The sequence below is a fragment of the Heptranchias perlo genome, chromosome 37 (genome assembly GCF_035084215.1).
Source record: "Heptranchias perlo isolate sHepPer1 chromosome 37, sHepPer1.hap1, whole genome shotgun sequence".
NCBI lineage: Eukaryota > Metazoa > Chordata > Chondrichthyes > Hexanchiformes > Hexanchidae > Heptranchias > Heptranchias perlo.
Genome location: NC_090361.1, coordinates 6,502,055 through 6,523,950, shown reverse-complemented (window position 1 = coordinate 6,523,950; position 21,896 = coordinate 6,502,055). Strand labels below are relative to the sequence as shown.

At 42.8% G+C, this 21,896-nt stretch overlaps 1 protein-coding gene across 1 annotated transcript in view; it reads right to left on the bottom strand.

The window, feature by feature from the left end:
• LOC137304445 (protein Hook homolog 3-like) overlaps positions 1-21,896 on the bottom strand; it is a 45,953-nt gene that overhangs the window by 20,651 nt on the left and 3,406 nt on the right. The window contains exons 2-10 of the mRNA XM_067973041.1: positions 20,891-20,976; positions 19,402-19,471; positions 16,726-16,776; positions 14,513-14,645; positions 13,233-13,300; positions 11,596-11,658; positions 11,243-11,320; positions 6,556-6,719; positions 5,977-6,117 (exon numbers count right to left, since the gene is read on the bottom strand). Of these exons, the coding sequence (XP_067829142.1) occupies positions 5,977-6,117; positions 6,556-6,719; positions 11,243-11,320; positions 11,596-11,658; positions 13,233-13,300; positions 14,513-14,645; positions 16,726-16,776; positions 19,402-19,471; positions 20,891-20,976 (854 nt within the window). The remainder of the gene's footprint in view (positions 1-5,976; positions 6,118-6,555; positions 6,720-11,242; positions 11,321-11,595; positions 11,659-13,232; positions 13,301-14,512; positions 14,646-16,725; positions 16,777-19,401; positions 19,472-20,890; positions 20,977-21,896) is intronic.

The window sequence follows — 21,896 nt, the reverse complement described above, 5'->3', positions numbered from 1 at the left end:
AGATCATTCCAGAGTGCCACCGGTGACGTCACCGGGGTCGCTCAGTCGTCTGCACACAAGTGCATAAGGCAGGTCACCGATGGCTTGGTTCGCAGGGCCTTACAATACGTCAACTTCCTCATGGACGACCTCAGCCAGACGGAGAGGGCAGTGGGATTCCACTCTGTGGCTGGCTTCCCATATGTACAGGATGCAATCAATTGCACGCATATAGTAATCCGAGCACCTCCACACGAGCCAGGATTGTTAATCAGCAGAAAGGGGTATCACATGGAGTGATAACCTCCATCAATGCTCAGATCATTTGTGACCACCGCACCAGACTCCCTGGCAGCTGTCACGATTCATTCATTCTGAGTGAACCCAAATTCCCAGGCCTCTTCCGCTCACTGAACACCCTTAAGGGCTGGCTCCTCGGGGACAAGGGATACCCCCTGCACACGGGGTTCCTCAGGTGTCATGAGCCACATCAGTGAGCAACAGCCACATCGCCACCAGGTCTATAATTGAATATGCAATAGGGCTACTGAAGATTTGATTTTGGTGCCTTGATCGTTCTGGGGGAGCGCTTCAATATGCACCAGCGAGAGTGGGTCGCATTGTAGTAGTGTGTTGTGTCCTGCACAACATGGTGCAACAGAGAGGGGTAACAAAAAACAAATATAAACGTAAAACATGACAGTCTGTCAGACACCCTTGTGCATACCCTTCGTGATCACGAAACCTTAGCCTTTCTCTTCCTACCACTTTTAAAAAATTCGTTCATGGGATGTGGGCGTCGCTGGCAAGACCAACCCTAATTGCCCTTGAGAAGGTGGTGGTGAGCCGCCTTCTTGAACCGCTGCAGTCCGTGTTGTGAAGGTTCTTCCACAGTGCTGTTAGGAAGGGAATTCCAGGATTTTGACCCAGCGACGATGAAGGAATGGCGATATATTTCCAAGTCGGGATGGTGTGCGACTTGGAGGGGAACGTGCAGGTGGTGTTGTTCCCATGTGCCTGCTGCCCTTGTCCTTCTAGGTGGTAGAGGTCGCGGGTTTGGGAAGTGCTGTCAAAGAAGCCTTGGCGAGTTGCTGCAGTGCATCCTGTGGCTGCAGTGCAGCCACAGTGTGCTGGTGGTGAAGGGAGTGAATGTTTAGGGTGGTGGATGGGGTGCCAATCAAGCAGGCTGCTTTGTCCTGGATGGTATTGAGCTTCTTGAATGTTGTTGGAGCTGCACTCATCCAGGCAAGTGGAGAGTATTCCATCACACTCCTGACTTGTGCCTTGTAGATGGTGGAAAGGCTTTGGGGAGTCAGGAGGTGAGTCATTCGCTGCAGATTACCCAGCCTCTGACCTGTTCTTGTAGCCACAGTATTTATATAGCTGGTCCAGTTAAGTTTCTGGTCAATGGTGACCCCCAGGATGTTGATGGTGGGGGATTCGGTGATGGTAATGGCATTGAATGTCAAGGGGAGGTGGTTAGACTCTCTCTTGTTGGAGATGGTCTTTGCCTGGCACTTGTCTGGTGCGAATGTTACTTGCCACTTATCAGCCCAAGCCTGGATGTTGTCCAGGTCTTGCTGCATGCAGGCATGGACTGCTTCATTATCTGAGGGGTTGCGAATGGAACTGAACACTGCAATCATCAGCGAACATTTCTGACCTTATGATGGAGGGAAGGTCATTGATGAAGCAGCTGAAGATGGTTGGGCCTAGGACACTGCCCTGAGGAACTCCTGCAGCAACGTCCTGGGACTGAGATGATTGGCCTCCAACAACCACTACCATCTTCCTTTGGGCTAGGTATGACTCCAGCCACTGGAGAGCTTTCCCCGATTCCCATTGACTTCAATTTTAATAGGGCTCCTTGGTGCCACACTCAGTCAAATGCTGCCTTGATATCAAGGGCAGTCACTCTCACCTCACCTCTGGAATTCAGCTCTTTTGTCCATGTTTGGACCAAGGCTGTAATGAGGTCTGGAGCCAAGTGGTCCTGGCGGAAACCAAACTGAGCATTGTTGAGCAGGTTATTGGTGAGTAAGTGCCGCTTGATGGAAGCTGTCGTCGACACCTTCCATCACTTTGCTGATGATTGAGAGTAGGCTGATGGGGCGGTAATTGGCTGGACTGGATTTGACCTGCTTTTTGTGGACAGGACATACCTGGGCAATTTTCCACACTGTTGGGTAGATGCCAAACTGTTCGTAGCTGTACTGAACAGTTTGGCTAGAGGTGCGGCTAGTTCTGGAGCACAAGTCTTCAGCATCACAGCCGGGGTGTTGTCGGGGCCCATAGCCTTTGCTGTATCCAGTGTACTCAGCCGTTTCTTGATATCACGTGGAGTGAATCAAATTGGCTGAAGACTGAAGATGCCTGAGATGGTGGGAATATCGGGAGGAGGCAGAGATGGATCTTCCACTCGGCACTTCTGGCTAAAGATGGTTGCAAACGCTTCAGCCTTGTCTTTGCATTCACGTGCTGGACGCCGCCATCATTGAGGATGGGGATGTTTACAGAGCCTCCTCCTCCCGTTAGTTGTTTAATTGTCCACAACCATTCACGACTGGATGTGGCAGGACTGCACAGCTTTGATCTGATCCGTTGGTTGTGGAATCGCTTAGCTCTGTCTATAGCATGTTGCTTCCATTGTTTAGCATGCATGTAGTCCTGAGTTGTAGCTTCACCAGGTTGGCACCTCATTTTTCAGTACGCCTGGTGCTGCTTCCGACATGCTATTTCTACACTCTTCATTGAACCAGGGTTGATCCCCTGGCTTGTTGGTAATGGTACGTGGTCATCTCTTGCGGCTGCAGCAGATTTAGTGGCAGGTTACTCATGTCCATGGCCGGACTGCTTAGATGCTTTCGGCCTATGCCCTCTGGGTTTTGGAGCCCGTGAGGGCCGCTCCAAAGACTGCTCCACCTGCACCTGTGCGGGGGCAGACTCGGCCACCTGGAGAGGAAGCAGCATTGCGGGTACTGGTTGAGAGAGGGGAAACGGGTGAGACATAGGAGCGTTTTGAATGGCATCCCCACTTCCATGTCCCCTTTCACCATCATCCCTCTCCTGGACCAGGCCCACATCACTCCTACCACCCTGTTGGAGAACAGTTTGGAGCCCAGCTGTAAAGCTTCGGTCTGTCTGTTTACGGCGGCAGAATGTTGCTCGCCGAGTCCGAATGGCCATTGTCAGGGCCCGAATGGACTCATTTGTGAGCTACGCTTGAAGCTCAATGGAGGCTAGCCTTCTCTCCATCGCAGACACTCCTGCACTTATCTGTGACACTTTCTCGGACATTTCAGCAGTTACGTGCGACACTATCTCAGACAGTTGCTCATGTCCCTGTGACACTATCTCAGAGATTCCCTCACGTACCTGTGCCACCATTCCACTAATGCAGGAGTTGGACTCCTCCATCCTCTGCACTATTGAGAATGTGCGTGGCACCTGTTCCAGTACCTCGCAAATGTGCTGCTGTCCCTCGATCATTCTCCTTTTAAAGGATGGCCTCCAGGGTTCAGCATCTGTGTCCAGCTAAGCAGAGCCTGGAGAGGAGCGCGCCCACTGACGTGGACTCTCCACAGCTGCCCCTGCCACCAGTATCTGCTCGTGCTCATTTGTGTGGGGTGACTCACCAGGTGCCAACCCAACTAACTGACTACTAGGGGCCACTGAGGTGTGAGTAGCTGCACTGGTGGATGGCTCACCAAGATGTGATGGTGCACCCTCAGAGGCCGTGAGTTCCTCTGAGGAATCACACTCCCCCGTCACTGCGGTCGTTGAAGGGCCTTTAAGAGAACAGAAGGCCATATTAAGCATCATCACAGATGGGTCATGTTGCAATGAGCATACTGAGGTGTTCAACATGCCAAGCATTGTTAACATCAATTCATGTTTTGTGTGATGAATGTTAAAGTTGTGTCACCAGATGTTTGTGGGGTGCCAGTTTCGGCATCCCCGACGGACAGGCACTCGACGGTGCGGCTGATCTGCAGGGCCTCCTCCTCCGCCTCGGTAAGGACCACTGTTATGGCCCCCCTCCAGTCCTCGCCCTCTCGTGTGCTTTTTGCACTCTCTTCTCCTAGAAGGGGAGAAAGTACAGACGTGTGAGTGAGTGATGGTGAAGTGGTCAGCCAACGAATGCATTGCTTTGGGTGACTATGAAAGAGGTGCATCAGAGGGTGAGTATGAGACAGACACATCGCACTGGATCAGGATTGGGGTGAGTGCTAGTGGTGGGGTCACCTCGAGGCAGGGCACGTCCTCCTGTCGGTTGGGTAAAATAGTTCCCTCCTCCTCCTCACCCCGGCCAGTAGCAGCTGAAGTAAAGCATCGCTGAATCTTGAAGCAGCCTTGCCCCTGTGGTGCTCCATTGAGTCGTCTTGCTCCTTGCTCCAGCAAAATCCATTGGAGCAATGGCCCTTTAAATCCAGATGCTCCAGATGACAGCCTGTCATGTGGTTGCACAGTCCACCCACTGCGCTGCTTTTGGATGGCAAACCCGGAAACATGGTTAAGGGGCACCAACTAAGTCGGGATCATGTGGGAAACAGTAATTTTTTATTATTCGGGTTTGCCGAATGCCCATTGACACCCCCCCCACAACCGTTGCCATCCCACCACCCTTTTAAAATCGAGCCCTATGCCTCTATTTATAAAACAGAGTATCCCATATACTTTTTTAAACTGCTTTCTCAACCTGTCCTGCCACCTTCAAAGATATATACCCCCAGGAGTCTCTGTTCCTGCACCCCATTTAAAATTGTACCATTTAAGAACATAAGAAATAGAAGCAGGAGTAGGCCACATGGCCCCTCGAGCCTGCTCCGCCATTCAATCAGATCACGGCTGATCTTCGACCTCAACTCCATTTTCCTGCCCGATCCCCATATCCCTTGATTCCCCTAGAGTCCAGAAATCTGTCAATCTCAGCCTTGATTATATTCAACGACTCAGCATCCACAGCCCTTTGGGGTAGAGAATTCCAAAGATTTACAAACCCTCTGAGTTTATATTGCCCCTCCTCGTTCTTCCTGCCAAAATGTATCACTTCGCACTTCTCTGCATTAAATTTCATCTGCCATGTGTCTGCCCATTCCACCAGCCTGTCTATGTCCTCTTGAAGTCTATTACTATCCTCATCACTGTTTACCAAACTTACAAGTTTGGTGTCATCTGCAAATTTCATGTGTCATTAATCATCATCTTTATCCTTCCACCTACTTCATGCTGTCTTTACTGTGCTTGTTAACATTTTTAGTAAGTTTAGACATTGGAAGCACGTCTACATAAGTGATCAGAACAAAACCCTGGAAAGCTGGGCTGCTATCATGCACCTCCTAGTGGCTAGTTGAAGAGACAGAGTAGCAGGTGCACTACATGTCTTTTTTCCACAGAAATGGTACAAGGCACAGGGGAAGAGGGAAGAAATAAATCCAGAGAGATAAAAACTAACTGAAAAATTGGGTGTGGGGGGAGGAAAGAGAAAAATGCCTTGTGTGCCATTTGAAGATTTCCTGATGCCACCAGAGGTTATATAGTACTTGAGTGAACTGTGGAAGTTCCCATTTTCTGACTTGGGAAAACTTCAGTTTTGGGCAGCATCGCCGGAAAGAATCCATCTTTATTGGTTTATCACAAACAACTGAAGGTCACAAAGAGAGAACAACCAAAGGCGAAGAACTATGGTGACCAACTGAGACGATGGAGGTGAATGATTTAGACTGACAAAGATAAAAAATAAGAACAACAGCGACTGCCGGCAAACAAGAAAGCCAACAGCAACCCACTATTCCACCAGTCAGACGTCGTCATCTCTACGTGGGTAAGGTGAGTGGAGGTGAATGCCCTTCCTGGTTGTAATTCAGATCTTCAGTACTTGTGCTACCACATCAACACAGTTTTTGCTACCCGGCAAAGTGGTGTTTTTTTTTTACACTTTTTCCAGATCTCTCTGATTTACGATAGCAAATTAGTGACCAGAGCTTGCAATCTTACCTTAAAATGTCCATTTCATCTTTGAGAGACTGGGACTCCTCAGCCAGGCTGGTGAGTTCATCATTCCTGTGCTGCAAATCGTACACCTCCTTTTCCATCTCCTCACACCGGATACGGAAATCATCTTTCACTCCTTCCAACCTGGGGAAAAGAGAAAGGATTTAACTTTTCTTGTGAAAAAGAGTGTGGCATTAGGCTGGAATGTTGGATGTCTGTTTGCACCCAGAACTTCCCAAACAACAAGCTCCTAGTCTGTAGTGTGCCAATGAGAGAGAGAGAAAATGGAAGGTGAAAGGAGAAGATAAGCACCATTAAGTTTTAATCATAACTATTTTTACAATCTTTGGCCTTCTCTTAAAATACTTGGGAGTTATCAGTTCTGTGTTCAAGAAAGGCTTTTTAAAAAAACACAACACTCGCTCATTTTGGCTGTTGGGGATGGTGTCCACTACAAAATAACTTTCCGCTGCTGCATTTGAAATGCAATTTGTCTAAATGTACTGAAAGGCCAGGATATGGTGAAATAATTTCTTTTTTTAAAAAACTGTTTGCAACAATTTGGAAGAATGAGAATCAAACCTGAAGTTCTCCTCTTGTAGCTGCTCCAGCTGGCTCTGCAGTAAAAGGAGCTTTTTGTTGGTGACGTTGGTCGATTCCTCGAAGGAGTCAGAGCGGTTCATCCGTTCACGCAGCACTTTGTTCTCAGCCATCAAACTGCTCTTCTCATCCAGAAGAGTTGTGACCTGTGGGGGAAATCTGGCAAGAGTCAAAGTTTTGGAAGTACTGAAGAGGGGTGTAAGGAAAATGCTTGCCAATCAGAGGGGGTTGGCATGTTTTTCCTGCAGTAGTCTCAACCCTTTCATCAAGACCCATCACATTGTGATCGTCTTCTAGATAAAGAATAAAAATACCATCTTCCCACTAAGTTTTTTTTAGAATGAAGTGAAGATGAGGCATTAGGAATGTTCCTCGCCATCTGCACTGCTAGAGGGAGTGCATTTAGTGGACACACTCCAGGTATCAATGCAGTGTCTGCACCCATTTACACAGACCATGGTGCTCCTAAACTAAACTTATCTGCAGTGAGTTTTTGGTCATCACGTAAAGGCAGCAATATAAAAATGGTTCAAGTCAAGTTTATCAGCAAAGTAATCGTTTACATTTATAAAATCTCTTCTTCCCTGTCCTCAGGCTCATCCTCAAGCAGAACAGCACAACACAGCTATCAGATGTCTCTGCAGACAATGTTGTTGCTTCTTCAGTGGCAGCAGACCACCTCCCTTTCCCTCACTCTCCTCCCTCTATCCCAAGATCTCACTTGGTGCATACGGTGAGACCCAAATTGAAATGTCAGTTGTCTAATTCTCTAAATAAATGAAACAACCATAAGCAATAGCATACGCCACACATAATAGTGAACAGAAACTACTGGAAGTGGATACAAATAGTGCTGTGATAGTATTTTATGGTTTATAAACATGTGCTCTTAACAACCACCAATTAGTCAAGTTTACAGTGATCGTGCACAGCCCTTTTAATACAAACTACTAGTTTAAGTCAATCTCTTAGTTCCATTTCAGCCAGGAAGGCAGGATGAGATGGCAGTGAACTTCTCCACAGCAGCTGTCAACACTGCTCTGAATCAGATATAACACCTTTTTTGCAGGCTGGGATTTTTCTCCCTCAGTCTTCCCCTCTTTTGTCCAAGAATCATTTAAGTTAGTTCATGCTCCCATGACCAATGGTCTACAGACAGATGCACTGCTTAGTCTTGTACTAAGCCAAAAGGACCAGAAATATCTAGGTTCAATATCTTGTCTATGTTACAGTTAACTGACTTCAATTGGAGTGGCAGTAAGGGTGGTACAATTGCCCCAGTACCCCCGGCCTTGAGGAGGGAGAGGGGGAGGGGAAAAAAAAAAGAAACAAAGGTGCTTGGTCCTGAAGTGACCCAAGTATTCATGTGTGGACAGATCAAGCTCACATGTAATACCCCCCAGAGCTATATAGCTTGGTAGTACTCACCTGTCAGCACCTGTGGAAAGCTACCCCAGAAAGAGTGGCAGGAACATTAAGTTAGCCCAGTACTGACTACTTGGCTTGAGTAGCAACCAAGGCTGGATGCAAGTCCGCCACATGGGGCACTGCTCCAGCAATCAAGTCAGATAATTGGCCCCTTTTCTAATCCAAATGGGCCTGTGACTTCTTAACAGTGTTTATATCCATGAAGACTGTAAAAGGACATTGCAACAAATTGAATCTATATTGTAACATAGTCTGCAGATCCTTACAACTTTCACATTTGATTATATATGGCAGTCAGTCAGTCATTGTAAAAAGAAAATTTGAGCCGCATCACAAAAGCCATGCCTAGCGCAGCTGTTAGGTTACACTGTTAATATGAGGTGTGCTCATGGCTTCGTGGAAGGAGTTTCTGAAGTCTTTCTCCCACCACCACTGCCATCTTGTATTTAAAAATCATTGATTATTCATGGACAATAGTATTGGTAATTTACTAGTATTCTGTACAAAGTTCAGACACCCATATTCTAGCTCTTACTAACAGGCTTGTTCAGTCAGGACTAATCCCGTCCCATGACAGGCTGAGAGGACATGTGCTTCTGTGGGTTGAAGTGCTTTTACTAGCTTTACTCCTCTTTTTACATCCCTATAGGTGAAACACTCAGCTACAGCAAAGCATTTCACCTAGTAAAGTCCATCCTTTGGTGACTTTAACTAAATTCCCTTCATTCAGGGCCAGAATTAAGACAGAGGTCATTCTGGTGACAAGATTTTCACTGGAACATATAGTTTTAAAATCAGCTGTTAGTGGGAGAATTGTTATATTAGAAGTTTAGAATCAAGACAACTAGAAATGACCCTGCTTTTAAATAGTTAAATAACAAATTAAACTTTGAAAAAGCATCTTCACAGCCACCAGAGTTTAATTCTATATTATTAGATATCCAGTGACAACAGAGTATCTGTGACGGGGCCATTCTTTCCCACCTCCCCTCTTCTATGATTCTATAAGTGCAGGAAATTGGGACTAGCTTAGTGGTATAAACTGGGCGACATGGACATGTGGGGCCGAAGGGCCTGTTTCCATGTTGTAACTTCTATGATTCTATGATAATTAACAAAAATGAGCCATTTCCACATGAGCACCTCTCTGTAGTTAAATCAATTAGATTTGACATCATCTTCAAGGAGGAAATCAGTCTACAATTATCAGAAAAATACCACCAACAACGTACTATTTTTGGTAATTGAAGGATAGCAATGTCAATAGCAGTGTGTACACTGTTCCATGGGTTAAATAAATCAGTGATGCAATCACCAAAGCTATAAGCTGAATAAAGTCTCTCAGAAGGGTTACAAACTCGGTAATACAAATGTTCCAGTGCAGAACTTCATCTACAGTCTATAATTTTTTTTTAAAAAGTTGCTCTTTTCTTTAAAAGATAATATTTAAAGTACTGAGTAAAAAATGGTCATAATTGCAGTTGTGTTTGGGGGACACCACACAGACTGTATCACTATTTAGGGAGTGAATCGTACATTAATGTTTCAGATTCACCTTCTAGCTAATCCTTCATTCAAAGGAAACAATTTCAAAACACTTACTATTTGAGAACAGGGATAGGAGACCTATTTGCAGGTCTCTGCCAATGTCACTTTCTATCTTTTTGGGGGTGGGCAGTGGAAGGGAGAACAAGAAACAGACGGAACACCTCGTGGCAACTGGACACAAACTCACATCTTTTATTCTGTCTCACAGAGGATACATAATGTGATGTGAAGATATTAGCTGTTGTTGAGCTGTCGTTGGCTACAGAATCTGTTCCAACCGGGCAGTATCTTGCCCAGCTTTGAATCTAATTATCACAACCAGGAGAGTGCGCTGTGCATCTGTGATTATATGCACGCATAGGACTCGCCTTCAAGCCATTACATTTTTTAAATGTTTTGAGCATCCGCATTGTGAAAACGTAACAACTCTGCACAAGTCTATAAAGTGGCGAGAGGTTTCCAAGGGACCCCTCCTACCCCCGAACACTTTTTAAACCTGGTTTGACTTTATGAGTTAGTACTCTCTAAGGTTATGTTCGTTTCATTGAAAAACAATTCTAGTTTATTTAAAAAGGTTCAAAAGTGCTGAGCAGTGCTTTGCACCATTGGGCAGACTGAACACCACACGTATTGTCAGGCCTCTGCATCCCCGGGAAGAGATAGCAGCTGTGAGAGGTTCTGTTTGGAATGGAATTTTTCATTAAAAAGGGGAAGTAACATCTAGAGGAGTATTTTATCCTCCCTTCCCCTAACTTCCATTTATATAGCGCCTAGAAAAAAGGATAAAAAGATAATAACAAGAATGCCATTTGCCTTTTAAAAAGTACCTGCGTGGAAATCGTGAAGTCCAATCACCCTCTGTGCAAGGTTGTCACCGATGGAATAGGCAAGGAAGTGTAACCGTGTGCCGAATGGCTCCGTTGGAAATAACTAGGCCTGTGAATTCGAACCGGCCTGAGAACTGATGTGGAGCCATGTGAGCCCCAGGAAACAACACCACCAGCAGAGTACTTGCTCAAAAATAGTCAAGTCTACCGGTAAGTGCACTGCAGCTTTAAACAAGTCAATACAGCTTCCGCCATACTATATCATTATAATGCACTCAGATTAGATTATTCAGTTTTAGTTGTTTGACAGTATTAAGGATTTAGGAAAAAACATAGATGCCATTTTATTAAACAAGCTGCATTAGACCAGCTTCATATTTTTGGCCCTTACTGACAGCTCATATGACAGCAACACATTGAAAGGAATAACCTAGTGACTTTTGTGTGAAAATTTGTGTAGTTAGCAGATCAGATTCATCTGTACTATCTTTGTCTTAGCAACAAAGAGACATTATCTAGTCGATCAACAATAGCAACAACCCACAGTTGGCATACACAGGTGGAAATACACTGTGAAACCGGCATAGCAACTGGCAAAAGCTGGGGGTGGGGTGTGGGAAAGAGAGAAGGGTGATTTCTTCAAACTCTTTACTGGGTATTTCCATTCTCATTTGGGGTGGGGGGGTGGGTGGGAGGAGGTGCAGTTGGGAAAACAACAGGTAGGTCATAAAAAGTTAAGACAATGCAGAGTTATTTGCATTTAAGTGTATCACCAATATCAGTTATTGGTCTCCTTCAAATATCTTGAGATCTATTGAGCTGTAGCCACCTTAACAGAGAGATCCAACTTATTTGTAAGCACATACCTGGAGATCCAGTTCATGGCAGCGCTGAGAGAGCTCATCCTTTGATTCCACCTCGTCACACAAACTGAATCTCTTCAACTGGAAAGAGAAGGTTGCTTTTATTTTGATAATTTCTACATATTACTTTATTCACTGTTAGAATATGTTCACTCTATGGCTGCTCTCATAGACCAAAAAGCCACATCAAGGTCTAAAATAACTATTAAGGTATTCTATGAATTCATTTAACAGTCCACTCACCTCCACTGTACATAAGTCAATATGTTTTTTTTAAATATACATAACATTACCATTTATAAGTGAATTATCACTAGCAGGATTTCTAGCAATAACTAAAATTCAAAAAAGGTTACCTGGCAGTCCACATCACTATAGCTGTCGCTATGTACTGGTTCACTAGGATCTCTGGTCAAAAGCTGTGGCAAAAGGAAAAATGAAGTGATTACTAATTGTGCAGTGGCAAATGTAAAAGGGTCAAGGCAGCAGGAAATGCAAGGTAGATGGCAACATGTGAGATATACACTGAAAATTGATCAAGAGGTTTATAATCAGCAGCAGAACTTCAAAAAGATTAGATACTTTAAATTTTTTACAACCTTTTTTTTGATAAGTTTCACAAATGCACACTAAACTCACCAACATGAAATAGGAGAATTAGTATTAAAATGGTCAGAGGTATAGGAACTGAATATAACTGGAATCACACAAGAACTGTAATATTCTCTATTCATCAAGATTTACACTGAGCATCTATTATAAGTAGAGTGCTACCAACTAAGCCAAGTGTCAACCTGGCTCTCGCCTCAGAGTTTAAAGGTTGTGGATTCGAGCCCCACTCCAGGACTCAAGCACATAAAATGGCTGACACTCCGGTGCAATGTTACATCATTAGAGATGCTGTTTTTTTAGATAAGACATTAAAACAAGACCCCGTCTGCCTGTTCAGGAGGACATAAGAGATCTGATGGCACTATTAGGAGAACTCCCTGATCTTCTTCGGTGTCCTGACCAACATTCGTCCTTCAACCAACACAAAAGATGAACAGAAAAACTGACCATCAATTCGTTATTTGTGAGACCCTGCTGTACGCAGTTGGCTATTGCATTTACCTACACAGCAGCAGTGGCTGCACTTAAAAAAAAGTTGTTGGTTGTAAAGCACTTTTGGGATGTCCTGTTATATAAAATGCAAATTCTTTCAAGATTTCTATTCCTATTCCCCCACTACCACATTCTTGGCACTATTTTTGGTCATTTTATCTGCAAAATATTTTAAGAGGTTTAAAAATTACTCTCAATATAAAAACAACAAAAGGGCTTGAAATTGAATGGAATTCAAGCCTTTGAGGCTGCATTTGTCTAAGTTGTTGAAATATAGGCTCTTGTGTTGTAACATTTAAATTATTGAATTATTCAGAATTTTCACACTTTACAAGTAATTTTGCATATCAATTCTCTAAAAATACAAGACAGGAAACAGAAAATATAACATAGAATCTCATTAAAAAATAATTGTAGTTAAGAAGCAGCATTTTCTACATTCCCCAATGTTAATTCCATAAAAATGCTTGAACATTTTCAGCTTGGTATTGTTGCAACAGTAGATTTTGGTTTAAACCAGAACAGTTAGTTGTAATCTGAATAACCATGTAGGCTTAGACTGAGATTCCAAGCTGTAATAGAGTTTAAGGGCTCAGATTAGAAGCTCAACAGACTTGGGGGTAAAAAACATACATCCGTGTCCCATTGCTACAGGTGGGACATGTTGGTGCTTCGAAGCCTTGCACCACCTCAGTGCCCCATAGTTGTATCTACTGCAATAGATGATCGATTGGCAAGCCAAACATCATAAAGCATCTGCTATATTTTCTCTGCCTGTTCATTTCTACTGTAAATGGATCAGCCATTTGAAAAGTGTCACACAGGATGAAGGCAGTTTCAAAGAAGAGTTTGTTATATCCCAAGCTACATTCAGCTGTGGTCTGCTTACCTCCTGAATGGCCGTCATGACAACATGTTGAACAGACTCCTCCAGGGTCATGATATACTGGATGTATTCTGTAAGGGAAAAGTGCTTCAGACGTGGAGTAGCATACTCGTTATGTTAAAAACATACTTCAATAAAAGGTTCCAAGTACTCTTAGGGAGCAGAATCTCAGTTACATAGAAATGTTTCAGATGGAACCCGACCTAGTAACTGCTGTGATATAGCACAAAAGTCTCACTCTCAAGGCCAGATTTCTAATTCTAGCCTTGACTGATGTTTGAACTCCACTCCGTCTTTCCATAGAGGGTTATTTTGCCAGTGAGCAGCTGGGTTGTTAGATGGAACGCCACATGCCAACACAGCATTCCATTTGTGGGCTGGGTTGGGGGGAGGAAAAGAAAGGATTTTGCAAAAGAAAAACAACTGGGTTACAACAGATGCAGAGGGGTCCATGGTCTGGAAAGTCCCACAGCCCTCGGGAAACAGGGCAGCAGTGAAAGATTTATATGTAAACGTTTGCATATATATCATATAGTAACTATTCCAAACAATGGTAGTAACCCTTCTTTGGCTTTAGACCAAAGCCAAGTGCAGCATCCTGGAGAAGCAAGGTCATGAGTCTCTCTCAACACTTCCCCCACCTCCCAATATATAAGCTTCAAATTCTTTAAAGTAACATCAACTTCCATGTTCTATTAATGACACTCGCATGCATTTTTTAAAAGTGCTAATCAAGGTGAAGGCGGGCTGGCGCGGACTTGATGGGCCAAATGGCCTCCTTCCGTGCTGTAACCTTTCTATGATTCTATGTTGGTGCTGAGGAAAGAAACATTTTCTATTATAGGAACAGTGTGTCAGCATCAAGCATTCCCAGGTCAGGTAAAAGTATGATTCGATGTAGAGTAAAGCTCACTTTTACTCAACCCCACTATTGTACGCTGGTGTAATAGGGGATGCTTTTGAGGTTGGTACAGCGTGACATTTTCCCTATCAGCTGATTGCCAGTTTAGTGCAATATTGCCCAATAACAGGCAGTTTTGTGCTGGGAAACTGCTCATAACTGGATTGATATTGCCCAAATTCAATTTACTGCCAAAAATAGACTGAACAGGCTTTCATCCCATACAAGTCTGGGCTGTATTTGAAGTCAGGTGCTAGAGGTGAAAAGACAGCATTTAATAACCCACTGAAGCATCCAGTCCCCCAACTTTGAATGTTGTGGTAATTGCCCATCAGAAAGTTGTGAGTTATTACACAGCCCACTGTAACAGCTGGTATCTTACCTTGTTTCTTCTCACAGCTGACAGCGCAGCCAAGCACAAGCTGCAGCATTCGACCAAGCTCTGCTGCATCAGAGTGCTCTCCTATTAGATTGACCTCTGGCAGATTATACTCGGAGATCTGGTGACCTAGAACCTGAAGAAAAAAAAAAGTATATATTTTTTTAAAATTTGCTTCTAATTCAACATTTGGAACTCACTTTCAAAGGCATATTTTCAAAGCTGCAATGTTCAGTATTAATGCTAACGGGGATTGCTACATCTAGCGTTACAGGATATGGGAACACTGATTCTTCCAATGATGGGGTAGTGATCTTAAAAACGTTTTGAGGGTTTATTGCTCTCTAATTTTGCAGAAGTTCTCTCTTTATGACCATTTTTCTTCCCTTCTGATCTATCCTAGCCGTGCGGAGCACCCAGGCCTGTCTATTTAAATTTTCTATTATTTTTCCAACTTTCTCCTTTTCTCTCCCGAAAGAATCGATGGGGTACAATTCTACACAGGGCTTCAGCTGAACTTTCCCCAAGTAGCTATTGCTGTTTTTTTTTAAGACAATGCAGTAAGAATTGTTAAGTTACTGGGCATCCTGTTCTAACCTAACGGCCACACTCGCACTGGGCAGTAATCAGGACCAGAAACCCTCGGTGATTTTCTCCTTCCTAGCCTGGAGATAATAAGGCCAAATGCAGTGCTCCAATGGGAGCCCTAGCTGAAGTTAGCTAACTCAGCACAGACCAGACTGTGTACCTATGACCTCCTGGTTTGTATGGATCAGTACCACGCCACATTCACCGATTTACATTTAGAGCATTTCAGTATAGCTCTATGCTACTGTTCAGCCAGCTACAAGGAAGGAAGGAAGGAAGGAAGGAGGGAGGGGCATTTATATAGCATCTTATCCCATCCTCAGGATGTCCCAAAGTGCTTTACAGTCAATGCATTAACTTTGACACGTATGGCAGCCAATCAAGATCCCACAAATAACAAAAAGATGAATGACCAGCAAATGAATAAATCACCAGATAATCTGTTTTTGGTGATGCTGGTTAAGAGAGAAGTATTGGTCAGGAAACCAAGCGAACTCCCTACTCTTCTTTGAATAGTGCTATGAGATCTTTTAGGTTCACCTGAGCAGACAAGGCCTCAGTTTACCATCTCACCCAGTTAACGCCACCTCCAACAGTACTGAAGGGTCAGCTGACATTACGTGCTAATGTATATTGTGGGTTCATCCCACTAGCTTCTGACTCAGATGGTGAGTGGTACCATTGGGCCAAGACGATAGCATGACAATCCTCCTTCACAAATCATTGCGGATGTGTGTCTGTAATGGGAACAATGGCCATTATAATGACCTTAAAGAGCATCATTCTGAGGAGTGTGAAGGATAAGCAATTGAGAATGATAAATTTAGCAATAAAGGCAGTAGTATTGAACATGGGTGAAGACAACTCCCATCACAATCTTTTGTCTAAAATTATTTTCATGAAAGCCTCCAGTACATCAATGTCACATGAACTTCTTTACATGAAAATAGCCCTGTTTGAAATTCTTTTAGGCTAAATAACTGGAACAGATGCACTCAGTCAACTATGCTGCAGCTGCCAAGACTATGAAAAGTGAAATATACCAACTTTCATATATTGAGAGATTCTGTTTTGTAATTTGCTACATAGGCATCAGCAATATTTTCAGTGACCAAAACACAATTATAGTGAAGATCAAAAAATGCTACGGCAAAAACCCCACTGAAAATCACAGACGCAGGTCATTAAGGTCAGAGAGAAGGGGTGATTATACACCAAATTTTATGCTAAATGTCTTTTGGTACCCTTTTGCCTATAAAACAATAAATACACTTCAAAAACAATTAACTGGTGGTGAAGCACTTCAGCACATCCTGAGGACGTGAAAGGTGCTCTATAAATGCAAGTTCTTTCTTAATAGTTAGCATAGCACATTTAGAAACTAACGACACCAATGGCCACATTTGACCCAAGATCTTCCAGAAGAAGGAAAAATGCCATAAAGCACTTGCACAGTAACTTTATGGGGTTTTACAGGCTCCTGAAGTAAATTCAGTGTTGTACCACTACTGGTGTAATATCTAGGATGCACAGCATGGTTTCTTGCTGTGCACTGCAACATTGCAAATTTCAGATTGCTGCTGTACTTTGAAAACAAGCTCATGCACTAAGAGTTTAGAAATACTTACATCATGGTAATATTCCAAAATGCTCTGAAGGATTTTCTTCAGGTTGCTTACCTGTATTGTAAGAGATGTGAACAGTCAGAATCTTTCAGTCAAGTACAAAGGAAGAGAATAATCAGGGATTTGGTTCATCCCTTTTTAGTCAGATCAGCTCAAAAAGGCACTGTAACTCCAATGTAGCAATTACATTCCAACCAATAACAAAGATTGTGAGAAAGCTCATTTGATTCTGCAATTTTCCATGTAATTTCAAATTTGTTTACACACAACAGAAATAGTTTGATTTTAACCTATTATCACAGTTAGGGGAAAGGAATAAAGAGAGATCCTAACATGGGTTTAGAGATTGCAACTCATCAGTGTAATCAGTATTTTACTCTGTTCCCCGTAAGCAAGTATAAAGCAGGAAAAGCACTATACTGACACTGATTTTTTTTCCCCCTCTAGCATTGTACAATGGAGGAAACGTTATTATTCAGGGCTCAGGTTTGGCATGTTATTTTTAGATACAAGGTTCAAAGTTTGCATTTTATCTCAATGGAAGGTCGAAGGGCATACTCACTTGCCTCTGCTGATAAACAGGTTGGGCCTCCAATTAGTCTTAATAACTGGTTTCTTTTTATAGTGATAAACACATACATGAAGGACATCCTGCAGATTACTACTTGTAGCATTAAACACCGTTCTGATAATTTGATTTTACATTCAATGCTGAAGAGCAAGCTATTTCGTGGATTAGAAAGAAGGTCACAGAACTGACTTTAGCAAGCACAAACCCAACAATTACATTTTAAGATACGGTATGAAATATTCACATTGATTTGACTCAAAATTAAACTTTACTGTAATATTTGCATTCACAGTTGTCCATTTCATAGAATGATACAGTACAGAAGGAGGCCATTTGGCCCATCGTGCCTGTGCCAGATGTAGTCATTTGGCAATAACAAAGTTTCTTCCCTTTTCTCCCCTGAAGGTTTAGCCTGCTAGGATATGGACTGACAAAGATTGATGGCCTTCCTATATGTTGCCCAATCAGCCATTCTTCCTGTTTGGGCCTAGAGAGTGAATATCAGCACACTATTTGGCTATGTGGAGCATGAGGTGCTGCACAGGCCATCAGATCTGAGCCGGATCCCACCCTCACTGCGTCACCCCACTTTCCAGTAGATGCCACTGAATGGTGATTAGGTGTGGGGACCCTGACAGGAATTGTAGGAGCCATTGCTGTTCTGATTGAGATCGGCTAACTCAGTTGAGACCAGGGATGAAGCTAGATTCTTTCATTATCAGTAGGTGCATTTACCCACTAAACCAACACCAAAGGATATCAGTTCCTTGTCAACTCTTGTTAACAGTAGTCAGTATTAAGACCTCACCACATGTAAAGCTGCCATCAATACAAAATGATGACTTTGTACAGCAGGTGCTCATCTCATTTATAGCTCTCAGTAGATTTACAGAACAAATCATTAATCATAGAAATTTACGGCACAGGAGGCTGCCATTCAGCCCATCGTGTCTGTGCTGGCCGAAAGAGCTATCCAGCCTAATCCCACATTCCAGCTCTTGGTCTGTAACCTTGTAGGATATGGCATTTCAAGGGCACATCCAAGCACCTTTTAAATGCAATGAGGGTTTCTGCCTCTACCACCCTTTTAGGCAGTGAGATCCAGACCCCTACCACCCTCTGGGTGAAAATTTTTTCCTCAGCTCCCCTCTAATCCTTCTACCAATTATTTTAAATTTAAGCCCCCTGGTTATTGACCCCTCTAAGGGAATTAGGTCCTTCCTATCCACTCTATCTAGGCCCAATCAATCCTTTATTCCCAGCTCACTTTTATCTTTCAGCAACTCTATGAACTACTAATATGTGGGAACATATCAGTTTGTCAGGTCGTGTAACTTTATAGCAAACTACAATTTCTTTAGAATTGACCTGTTTCACAGCTGTAGCACTATACAGGATCTAAACTGCTTCAGGCTCCAGGCTGAGAGAGAAAACATATGATATAATATAAATAAGCCGCACTAGTGGTGAGCACATACACAATAAAATAAAAACACTCCTCCTTTGACACTCAACAGGGTAAGTTAGAGACTGTCAGGCCAGTACTGGCAAAGGCATCATGGGTAAAAGTCCAGGGTAGGACAACTAGAGTCTTTTTCTGTTCTCCCTGTTACTGTAGGTACTGATTTATACTGGGCATAGTTCTATTGATGCTTGTAGGCCTCCTGTACTCCTTCCAAATAGCTGCTCTTCTTAGGCAGTAAAGCTATTCGATTGTGAGTGGGTATCACAGCCAAGCGGATCCCCTTTCACGTGAACACTTTTCAGCAGACGTCACTAGATAAGAGATAATAATCCACGGTGGGAATCACAGCCGACAGTTCCTTTTCCTCGCCGAAGGGCTTTTGTGGCCTAGTGCCCCCAATTCATTATAGAGCAGGGATCGAATATGGTCTGCACATGTCAGTAGGAACAATTGGAATTTTGCTTCAAAAATGTTCTGACTACACCCTTATACAATATACTTTGGTTATTCTGTACCATTCAGTTTCCAGCAAACAGGCTGCATACTTTTTAGCACTAGTCTATCTTCAAAATACATACTTGTGTAGTGTTGACCTTTTTCAGTTTTGAAAAGAACAAAAACCACCTGTATCCTACTACTATACCTTCAGCCTCCAGTCATTGATATCTTCCTTAATACGCCCCAACCAGGCCTCATTAAACCAGGATGGATCACTAAAAAAAAAGAAACAATGGCTGAAAGTTGTTACAGGAAACAATATAAAAAAGTGTGAATCATTCAACACAATCCAGAGCAGATGATGTAACCCACAAATTGAAGATCGAGTTATGTTGTCAGGTACTTGTGAATGCTTAACTCTGCATATTCCACAGACTCGTGTTACCGTTCACCTGACGAAGGAGGAAGCCTCCGAAAGCTTGTGGAATTTAAAATAAATTTGTTGGACTATAACTTGGTGTTGTAAAATTGTTTACAATTGTCAACCCCAGTCCATCACCGGCATCTCCACATCACTTTTAAACAGTGCATTGAAAACATTAATCCTTTGCTTGTAATGCAAAGGAAAACCGATCTCACTTCTTCCTGACATACACGCAGTAGAAGATTGCCATTTTCACTTAGTAAAGCAGACTTAAAATGGCTACTTTGTGCTGGCACCACTTTTCAAATTGCCACCTGTGGCAGCACAGAGCAAATGTAAGACTGTATAACACAGCTTCATATGCTCCAAATTCACATTTATATTATGGAGTGGACTCAAAAGTGAATGTGGGAACAACTGTGCATGCTAAAGATGCCTGTGTTTATTTGTTCTAAGTGCTATTGTGGCTTTGGACATTTGCTAATATCAGAGGGAGGAGGAAAACTGTACAGCTTACCTGTATGGGTGCGCTGAGAGTTCAATCTATCCTTGACCAGAGCAAAATGGCTGCCTCAAATGGCACCAATGGTCATTTGCCTTTCCCACTGGCAGCAGTCTGCCCCCATTGATAAGAGCAAAACAGTTCATAATGTGGCACTTTCTGTCTCGGAAGTCATGAAAAGGATCCCATTTCTATTAGAATGCTGCCTCCAGAAACAAATTATTAATATATCAAAACTTACATCTGTGCACACTTCCTGTGAAATTTTTTCCATTAGAAATTCCCATGTCCACATTTCTAATGGAAATTGCCGATTTAAAACTGTAATGGCACCCTCCTTGCAGCCGAAGTACCGCGGTGTGACAAGTTTACATATCAGCTTCCATTATAAATGTAGACATAGGAATTTATAATGAAAATATAAAAATAAGGACAGAATTACATCTGTATACCCTAGTTCAATGATTCCATCACGCTCTAACCCTGCATTATCTGAAAACTACACTTGGCCTTTACTGCATGTGTGCAAGGACACGTGAGATTCAATATCAATGGGGTATACATCTTCATGGTTCAGATGGCATTTATAAAACCATTTTTAGCATTGCCCAAACCACGCTACAACCTTGTAACTCATTTTCAAGTAATTGGGCTTTGCAATAACAATGCAGTTCTCAGTATTAATCCATATGCAAGAACATTTCACACCAGCAACTCACTTCCAAACATTAACTTTGAAATACAACCAGAACTTCTCTTACAACTTACATATGATTAAGAACCTGAGCGATTGCAACTCCACTGGTCAGCTGCTGTTTGGTGGCACAGGGTGATGGTACATGAAATGTCTGGAGCTAAGAGGTGACAGAGATACAATGTTATACCAAAGAGAGTAGGAAGTTCAAAAAGCAATTTTTGAATTACAGTTTCTCTAATACTGCAGACTCTGTTACAAGGCCTGTGGGTTCAAAACCCAGTCCAGGACTGGAACATAAAATCTGGACTGACATCTCAGTGCAGAAGTGATTGTTGCAAATGTTGCCCTTTGGACTGGACACTAAACCAAGGCCCCGGATCTACCTGTTCTACTGGTTCGTACAGGATGTTAACGATTGCACGCTATTTGAATTTGAGCAGGGAGTTTTTCCAGTATAAATTAAAAAATAGTAGAGGCCCCAACATGACTGAGTAGTGTCTCCCCTGCAGGCTGTCTGGGGAAGAAAAGTAAATCAGAAAATTTAAATAAAATGTTGTCAGTAAAGTTGTTACACTATCACCACACATGCAGTACATTCAGTATACACAGAACAACTTAAAAAAAACAGCAATAGAAGACAGAAATTCAACCAACTTTGAACAGTCATTTTGATTGCTCATTAATGATGGTCATTGGATTTTAAAAAAAAGACAATACTTCCAACTTAAACATTAATTCAGTGGTTTAATAATTCAAAACTTTATTGTTCTTTACTAAAAAGGGAAAAAAATGCATCTGTGTAGCACCTCATCATGCCCTCAAGATGTCCCAAATGCTTCACAAACAATTTTTGAAGAGCTGTCACTATTATGTATGCAAACATGGCAGTCAACTTGCACATAGCAATATCCCACAACAGCAAGATATGAATTACCAGCGTGTCTGTTTTTGGTGGTGCTGGTTGAAGGAGGATGCTCTGATTCTTCAAACAGTATGATGGGATCTTTAACAACAACAATTAACTTGCATTTATATAGCACCTTTAATGTAGTAAAAGGTCCCAAGGCGCTTCACAAG